This window comes from Mytilus edulis, chromosome 4 (assembly GCF_963676685.1).
Source record: "Mytilus edulis chromosome 4, xbMytEdul2.2, whole genome shotgun sequence".
Lineage (NCBI taxonomy): Eukaryota > Metazoa > Mollusca > Bivalvia > Mytilida > Mytilidae > Mytilus > Mytilus edulis.
In genome coordinates this window covers 98239022-98249334 of record NC_092347.1, presented here as the reverse complement: position 1 = coordinate 98249334, position 10313 = coordinate 98239022, and the positions used below count along the sequence as shown (strand labels likewise).

The 10313-nt window shown below is 31.4% G+C and overlaps 1 protein-coding gene across 34 annotated transcripts in view; it reads left to right on the top strand.

The window, feature by feature from the left end:
* The window catches only part of LOC139521209 (high affinity cAMP-specific and IBMX-insensitive 3',5'-cyclic phosphodiesterase 8B-like), a 136496-nt gene that overhangs the window by 64717 nt on the left and 61466 nt on the right, over window positions 1-10313 (top strand). For all 34 annotated transcript variants that reach the window (XM_071314597.1, XM_071314594.1, XM_071314593.1 and 31 more), the window contains one exon: window positions 4401-4457. In XM_071314597.1, the coding sequence (XP_071170698.1) occupies window positions 4401-4457 (57 nt within the window). The remainder of the gene's footprint in view (window positions 1-4400; window positions 4458-10313) is intronic.

Genomic DNA, 10313 nt, shown 5'->3' with positions numbered 1-10313 from the left:
TTTCTCAATCCACTGTAAAAGATATGTTTATAAACTACCTTATAGTTTGTTGATCATTTAAAAATTAGTGTGATTTATGTACAATAGAAAAAAATTGCAAGATAATTTAAGTTATTGTGATTTTTAGAAATTTGCATTCAAATATAGGTCATTTGTAGGTATGGGATACCAGAATGCAAGTTCCCATCTTCTCATTGCAATTATCCACCCAGTTGACCTATTTGTAATAACAAAAACCTTACAATAATTTCTGAAATTACTGTGGTATCATCTTAAATAGTGACTTGACAAATGAAATTATAAATTTTTTAATCCAAATATTACATCAGAATTTATCATTTGAAAATTTCCCTGTTTTTGGGAACACTTTGGGAATATTAATCCATTGGTCTGACTATTTTGACTGTTCCATATCAGTCTCTTGGTCTAATTATATTGACCGTTCCAGTTTCTCTTGTTAGTAAATTTTTATAAGTGAATCTTTGGGTCAATGACATTAACAATGATTCACCTGAACATTCAAATTGACCTAGATTTTAATCAAAGTACTACTACAAGGACATTTTTATTTAACTTGCAAATAAAAAATGCCTTGGTACGAAGAGTTTGTTTGAAAAATCGGTAGAATTAAATGTCCTTTTTACAAGAACGTTTGACGTCATTAGATTTTTGTCTTGATGTTTCTTTATTGTCCTCCAACCTAAAAGCAGATAAATTGATTTCCCATTTCTCAGTGAGGTTCAATTAAAAATTTCAAGTACTTGTTTTATTGTGAAAAAGCTCCTACTATTAAAATTCTACATAAAACCTATAATAGTGTTTTATGATTTAGATTGAATATATATGTTGGGTAAACTAGATCTCGGAAACCAACTGTTACGAAATCCTATATTTGTTTTTATGCGGGTATTAATTTGATTGTATGATGTAGAATTGCATTGTTTGGAATATTTATAAGTCTGTTAGGGATATGGTGTTACGTCATTGTCCCAGTTTTTCTAACGCCTTCACAACATTTCTGTTTATCTAGATTGATCAGAACATGTCAAATCTTTGAAAGAAGTATAGAAATTTATTTCTACTGTCACATGAGCAAATTGTATGATCTGCCTTCAAAATATTGAATGTACCATAATACAACCTAAGTAAAGCCATACATAAAGTTGCTTAAATATACGTCATTGGGTGGAAAGTCCTCTCATTTGCAATCATGAGAATGGAATTAGATGAGAATTGCATCAATTTCATAAGATAAATTCTTATTGTTACATAAATTCTTCTATTCTATCTTACTTATATTTTATGTAAATAGAATAGAAAATGGAAAAGGAGAATGTGTCTTAGACCCAACAACCCAACTAAAGAGCAGAACAAGACCACCAATGGTATTCAATGTTTTATTATGGATCTGGTATTCACTGACTGACCATGTGAATGTGAATAGGTCACAACCAATCCTGTTTGTTTAACATCCACAATAGTAGTCCATTTGGTCAATTTCATCATGTTCGGATATATGTATTTTTTTTTATTGGGGGGGGGGGGGGGGGGAGTAGATGATTTATTTATTGATGTCATTAGTTTTCTCAGCCTAGTGTGTAATAAAAGTGTAACCTTTAAATGCAATTGTACCATAATCAAGAGACTAAAGTATTTAAAAAAAAGCTTCTTAGCTGCCATTTAGTCTTAACCTTGAAACATTTGGCTTAATCTTGTAAATGTTTATTTTATTTATTGAAATGCTATTACACATTCTGTAATGTTTTTTTTTAAATCTCCTGTGTATTAACCATGATGGATTTAGTATTGGAATGCAGTCGTAGATACCAAGAATGTTAGTGGAAATTTGCCATTAATGAAATTAGCATTTTGTGTAGATATTTTAAGTGTTACTTTTTCTGTGTTTAACCTTTCCTAACAGGTGACAATAAAGAAGCGTGTGTCAATCACTACATTCAGACATACTTATCTATCATAATAGTACTACACATAATACGTTCAGATACACACATCAATCATCATACATGTATCATTCCATTACATCTAGTTTAATTAGTACTAATTACTACAAACATTCTCTCTTCATGTAATACATCATAATAGTATTACGTCAGACGTAAAGAAAGTTTCTATAATATCCTCATTGTAGCAAAGGTTGAATTCCATGATGTCTAGCTTGTCACAATCTTTCCCCAAAGATATCTTTTTTGATATATATATATATAGAAATAATATGGTATGACTATTTCCACTGAAGTAATTACTGAGGAATGACATACCAGGCATTACATTTACAAACAAGAGTGTATTTATCAACTAAAATAAAACAAACAATTTATTGATAGTAAATGTAAATATTACGAATTTTAAAGAGTTTGGTCAACAAGCTGTTGATTCACAAGCAGCAACAAAATGATACTGGTAACAGAAACAAATTAATCTAATTAATCTAGAGAACCTTCTTTTGTAAACAATTTCATAAACAAACTTCCGGTTTGAATGGTTTTACACTAGTAATTTTGGGGGCTCTATATAGCTTGCTGTTCAGTGTGAGCCTAGGCTCTGTGTTGAAAACCATACCTTTACCCATATTAATGGTTTATTTTAATATGAACTGTGACTTGGATGGATAGTTGTCTCATTGGCACTCATACCACATCTTCCTATATCTATATAGGTTTTAAAACATATGAAGGCAGAATATTCTAAAAGTCTGTATTTTATGTGTACAAACAAATATTGTCTTGCAGTGGTTATATACAACTTGAAGAGTATAGAATATTTTTATTATTCCAATCAAAACGGGGCCCTAGATGGGCAAAGTAACATGAACACATAACACAATACATCATGATTTGTAACAGAAAAACATTTTTATAAACTAAAATGAAACATTAGAAGAAAAAAAGTTCAGGCAGATGTTATTATCTTCATTCTATAAAATCATTTAATTCCAGGCAGGATCAGAAACCATAAAACCATTACAATTATCATTGTTATTACATACATTAATTAACATTTCGTCTAACTTCTAGACATGTAATAATGTAGCTCCCTAAATATTTAAGTACAGACAAATTTTCATTAGTAAATAACCAAACAAATTTTGCCTCATTTGAAAGTTGTATAAAATTAGAACAAATACAGTTTATCTCCTTGAAAATAAATTCCTCACTTGAAAAGTCCCACCACCATATAGCATAAGACAATTTTTTTTAAGATCTTTTAAAAAAAATTCCTCTTTTAAACTTGAACAGTAGCAATCTTGGAAAATAGAAGAACTTGAAATGAAATCAGTACAAAAGCACTCCTTTCTAAAGGAACAATATAGTAGATAACAATAAGTTCATTGGGTCATGTGTTGTTTGTAAAGTTTTGTTTCCTTCTTGATCTGTTACACTGATAGCTGACATGATGTTTATTGTTTACAATATTTTCCCACAGATCTCTTTCCTTCTGACTATTTAGGAATAATTCATTTATAGTTGTTGGGAACAGTCATTTCCTGATTGGTGTCCCCCCTCCCCACCCTCCCATCTTTTCCCTCTGTTATTATACTTTTATAACTAGTTGTCCAGCATACAAAAATGATATGTGATAAGTAAGCCAGAATGGACATGTTATGAAACTTAGTGTGTATGGTTGCACTGGTAAATAATGATACTGTCCTTAGAGATGACAAAATAAATCAAATCTACGACCTGCAGGTGACATATAAAATCAACACAATGACCTCAAATATTTCTCTGATGTGCACTCTTCTGAATAAAGAAGATAATAACCTGTATGTAAAATGGCAGAGTTTTGATGTATAGATAATTTATCTTCTACTGCTGTCAAATGTATTATGATAAAAAAAAATAGTATTTATCTTGTACAAAACATGATTGATCTCCAACAATTTACAAATCATACAGATAATGTCTTAACCACTTAAACATTCAACAAAGTGAAATATGACTAAAAAGGGTGTGCACCCTACAAAACTTCTTGTTGGGGGGGGGGGGGGGGGGGGTAATGTGAACTGTACCAAATTTTCAATCAAAGAAACAGATTTCGATAAAATATTTGAAAATTGTAAAGCAAAGTCTGTGTATTCAAGCCAAATTCAATCATTTGATACAGAACAAATAATACTATAAACTGTGTTAATTTTAGACAATTGGCTGGTGACTTAAATATAAACTATTAATCTGATGAGAACATCTTCTAATGTTAGGTTAATTTTATGAAGAAATGTCAAGAAATGTGTTTTACAATGATGTTTTACAAATGTTTCTCATATAAATTACATATGCCTTTACAATAAGAAAACTATTATTTTCAGGTTTTTTACAGCAAAAATGTTATATTTTATGTAGTACAAATCATTAAAACTTTGTTTGATGTCTATTTTTCAGAGCACAAATAATGAAGTATCACTAGGCCCAATGAAGCTGAAACAAAAAACCATGTCTGTAAGTAGTAATATACTTAGTAGTAACAGCTGCAACTTAGTTTACTTTAGTACATATACAAATAAGTTGCTTTATAAAGTGTTTCTACGAAAGCAATTATTAAAAGTCAAAGAAAATATCTGCTGTATGTCAGCATAATTATAGATCAATTTGGTAGGATTTCTCAGTCATTCCTTTTCCTAGAGTTATTGCCCTTTGATCTATGAAGTTATCTTTATCTTGTCCTGTGTGACTTTGATAGTATCAAGTTTATTATTTCTACTTTGTGGACAGTTTTCATTTTCTATTAACTGGATTACTGATAGACATTGATTTATTAGATAAGGATGATATTGGTATGAACACACAAAAAGTTCATTCAGACTTTTTTGACTTTTATTAGACAGAAGACAGATTTAGCATATATATTAGTTCCTATTGACCAAAAGGTTGCTGTCCGTTGGAGTATATTGCTATATTCAGCTCAGGATCCGCCCGTTGTGTTTTGATCTATATATGTATTTTGGATGCATGTTTTAGCAGGGGGTTTCCCGCATATACATTTGCCTCCATTTCATTTGTTAAATCATTTGCATCTGTTTCCTAGGATGAGCGACAGACAATTTATATTCACATCATTTGTGTATTAATATTCATAGTCATACTTAATGAAAGCTTACAACCTAATCCATGTTAAACAAGTACTTTCCATGTTTGTGTTGTCTCAAAACATTACACTGTATGTCTTCTGCTGATCTCAGTCTTCTAGGTGATTGATTAATGAAATTTTACAATTTTGGTCATGAATTTCATGTCAACGCAATAATCACATTATGCAATCTGTTTTAGATATTGTGTTTCACCATACAAATATTTTCTAGATACTGTAAGACTCAAATGCAAGAAGAGAAATTGTATCATTTATTTGTATTCAGAGAACCCTCCAATAAAGTTGGGCTAGCCCCCTCTTAGGCAGTCAGTGGGCCCCCACTTATTAAAATTTCTAGATCCACCAGTGGAAAGTAATGTGTTAATTCCCTTGTCACGATATAAATTAGTCCCAAATTCCCACTTCCTGACAACTTTACCACTTTAAAGTGTTATTTCCAAATTCCTGCAACTGATAAAGAGCTCAATATCCATGTCAGATAAAGGTCCTTTCACCCCTCATTAAACTAAATATATAAAGCTTTTCAATCTTAAATCAGGGTCTGAATTTTCCGCTCTCCCTCAACATCATTTGCAAGTATGGTTTTGAGAAACAATGATAGTCCCTTGGAAGGGGACAATAAATGGCTGACCCGTGTTAAGAGATAGCCATATCTCTTGTACGTAAAAGACACACCTGTAGATATAGAAAAAGAGCAGGCTTATGCCACTACAAGGCAGCACTGGCACCTGCAAAGTGGAAAGGGATTAATATAAGTTGCAATAGCTTGTTTCCCAATCCACTCTAAATAAATATGTTTAAACTAATCTTTTAAAGAGTAAGGACTGATGTCCTTTAAGTTTTATAGAAAGTAAACTCAGATAAGTTAATGTAATAAGTCATTCATTTCAATTAATTAATGTTTCAAATTATCAGCAGTTCAATTATTTTCACGTTTAACTTGTCTTTGTCAAAATGTAGAAGTGATAAAAAAAAACCTATGCATGTTTTAGGTTGATAAATAACTTTGACCATAACCAACACAAATGACCGATAAGTTGCCACAGTGTATACATGTATTATGTTAAAATAAGTAACTGACCCTGACCAACACACAAATGACCGATAAAGAGTGTATACATGTATTATGTTAAAATAAGTAACTGACCCTGACCAACACACAAATGACAGTTAAGTTGGAACACTGTGTATAAATGTATAGACACATGGTAGCCTTCAGCTGTTTTCTGCTCTTTGGTCGGGTTGTTGTCTCTTTGACACACTCCCAATTTCCATTCTCAATTTTATTAGGTTAATAAGTAACAATGACCATGACCAACACACAAATGACCGATAAGTAACAATGACCCTGACCAACACACAAATGACCGATAAATCTCAACAGTGTATACATGTATGATATGCAAGTATCATATTTGGTGTATAAAGCAATACAAGCCGTTTAATGTTAACCTTTTGACACACTTTCTCCCTGTTCTAATTCATACATTAATGTCACAAGACAATAGCCCCAGGATATGTAAACATTCAAAAGTTAAAGTAGCCACTGGCTGACATCCAAATCATGCAACAAGTAAAGACAAGGGGCTTGCTGTTTGATGGAACTTTTTTTATAATACCTCAATGTTGCCCTCATATATTGAATAGCTTGGTTATATTTTTCCAGAATGTTGCCTTTGTATATTGAAAAGCTGGGTAATATTTCACCTCAATGTTGCCCTGATATATTGAATAGCTTAATAATATTTTACATCTATGTTGCCCTTGTATATTGAAAAGCTGGGTAATATTTCACCTCAATGTTGCCCTCTTATATTGAATAGCTTGGTAATGTTTCACCTCAATTTTGCCCTCTTATATTGAAAATCTTGATGAATATATTTCACCTCTATTTTGCCCTCCTATCTTGATAGATTGGTAATATTTTACCATTATGTTGCCTTCTTACATTGTAAAGATTTATATTATTTTACCTCTCATGTATTGATATCTTGGTTATATTTTACCTCAATTTTGCCCTCTTTTATTGAATGGCGGTAATAATTTACCTCTATGTTGCCCTCTTATATTGAAAATCTGGATAATATTTTACCTTAAATGTTGTTCTCTTATTTTGAATAGCTTGGTGAATGCTTCACCTCAATGTTGCCCTCTTATATTGAAAAGCTTGGGTAATAATTTTCCTCAATGTTGCCCTCTTATATTGAAAAGCTTGGTGAATGCTTCACCTCAATGTTGCCCTCGTATATTGAAAATCTTGGGTAATATTTTACCTGAATGTTGCCCTCTTATATTGAAAAGCTTGGTAATATTTTGCCTGAATGTTGCCCTCTTATATTGAAAAGTTTGGTAATAATTTATCTCAATGATGCCCTCTTATATTGAAAAGCTTGGTAATATTTTGCCTGAATGTTGCCCTCTTATATTGAAAAGCTTGGTAATAATTTACCTCAATGTTGCCTTCTTTAAAAGCTTGGTGATATTTCACCTCAATGTTGCCCTCCCTTTGTTATAATTTACCTCAATGTTGCCCTCTTATATTGAATAGCTTAATAATATTTTACATCTATGTTGCCCTCATATATTGTTTAGCTGGGTAATATTTTACCTCTATGTTGCCCTCATATATTGAAAAGCTAAGTAATATTTCGCCTCAATATTGCCCTTGTATATTGAATAGCTTAGTAATATTTCACCTCAATGATTCCCTCCCTTGGCAATATTTAACCTCAATGTTTCCCTCGTATATTGAAATGCTTGGTATTTCTGTTATTTTACTTAATTATACATCTATGTTGCCCTCTTATATTGAATAGCTGGGTAATATTTCACCTCAATGTTGCCCTCAAATATTGATTATCTAGGGTAATATTTTACCTCAATGTTGCCCTTAAGTGTATTGAATAGCATGGGTAATATTTTACCTCAATGTTGCCCTCGTATATTGATATCTTGATAACATAATGTATCTGTTGTACACAGTAAGAAATGTTGCCCTCCCTGGGTAATATTTTACCTCTATGTTGCCCTCGTATATTGATATCTAATGTAATATTTATCCTCAATCTTGCCCTCCCTGGGTAGTAATTTACCTCTATGTTGCCCTTGTATATTGATATCTTGACAACATAATGTAACTGTTGTACACAGTAAGACTCATTTAATATTCTTTTATATAAGATCTGTGTCAGACTGACAAAAGTGATTTATGTTGAATTTTTAATCTGATTGACTAACAGCTGATAAAATACTGATTTGGGTTGATATAGATGAAATTTCATGACTGCATTAAATCTTAGCAAATTGTGTTTTGAGTGTAGAAAAGTGCACTTGACAAGGATTTATCATGTTGGTTTAGAGATTAACATCGAGAGTGTAGAGAAGTGAATATGTGTACATAATACACCATCAAAATACACTTTATCACAGGATTTTGGTAATAGTATTACTGTTTACTTTTCTATTGCCAATATTTGGAGAAATACAAAACTTATGGTTCATTATTTATGCAGTATCGCCGAACATATTGAAGAATCATATTAGCAATTTAAAAAAACAAATGTTTTTGTTAAACTTTAAAGCTTGTGTCACTTTCTATCAATTGTGAAATCACACATTAAATTTAAAAATAACAAGATGAGGTATGATTAACTGATGGCCTTATGTAAATAAAAACACAAATATAACATATAGCAACAAACAACCACTGAATTACTAGTTCTTTACATGGAGAATGCAGAATAGGGTGGGTTAAACTATTTTTGCTGGCTCTCAACCATACCCTTGCCTGGGACGGTGTTGTATCAGCACAATATATATAAAAAAAATCAGTAGACAAGGGCTTAACTCAATGCCAGATTGATACAATTTGCACTAAAACAACTAACAGTAATACAAACATTAAAGACAAAAGGAACCAATCTGAGAGTACTGGCAGTTACTGCCAATAGTTCAAAGCCAATTATAATATAAATTAAAGAATCCTGTATTGAAGACTAAAATTTCTATCAGTACATATTCATCACCCACTGCCATTTAATGTCACACTGTTGCTATCTTATCTGTCAATGGACCTCGATGGCCAAGTGGTCTAAATAGTTCCACTATCCAGTCAACACTGATGTTGTGAGTCTAAACCCCGCTCTTGTGGGTGCACTCAACTCTCATCTTAAATGACTAGGATTGTCAGTTTTCCTATCCAAGATTGGTGGTTTTCTATGGCTCTCTGGATTTCTCCAGCCATAAAAACTGACCGCCATTTCGCCATTTCATCTAAATGTTTTATGTTTGGCCAATATTTGAGCATTGTCAAGTTCACAACAAGGTCTTTACCAAAAGAGAAATTATGAAGAGAGCTACCCTTGAAAACATTTTGGAATTCACAAATCAATTTTATATACAACTATATGAAACAATTGATCTAGACCCATAGTCACATATGTCTGACGTGACCTAGATTTTACAGATCAGAGTCGGAAAAAAAATACTTCTTTTCCTTTAATTGTTATTGTGTAAAGGTGAACTGTATTATTGTGTGACAAGTAAAAGTAAGTCATATTTTTTATCAGAATTTGGCAATCTCTCATTCTTTCAGTTTAAACATATTCATTCTTTTAATATTGTGGTTTTAAAATGTAGCCTTGAAATATTGAAGTGTCCTTGAATGACTTGAATAAGACACTTAAAAGGAAAAAAAAAGATGTGAAATTAGATTTATGTGATACAATTCTAACCATAAAAAAAAGTTTTATTGTCTGCGTAAATGATATCAGGGAATACACAAGTTTGGATTGTGTTTAATGGTGTGTTTTGATCTAGTTTATTCACATTTTTGAATAAATAAACGAATATTGATAATGTTGGTACATTAGTATCTAGGTTGAATTAGTTTACTGATAAGTTGATTTATGTACAGGTTCTCCTGTAATGTTATCTCTTGTTGGATCTGAAGTTTATATCCTATGTCAAGGTCAAGTATTGAAAGGTTACAATTTCTGTCACATGTAACCCTGGGATATTGATAAGTCAATATATACTTACAAAAACTAATGCACTCACAATACATCATATGAATCATATTTTATTGAAGGTTTATGATAATCACATGTAAGGTTTATAAGAAGGATTTTTATATAGATTGATATAGTAAAGATCCAATATCACTTTGACTTATTTTATATCTTTTTTAAACAAAGTTGTGTGGAAAT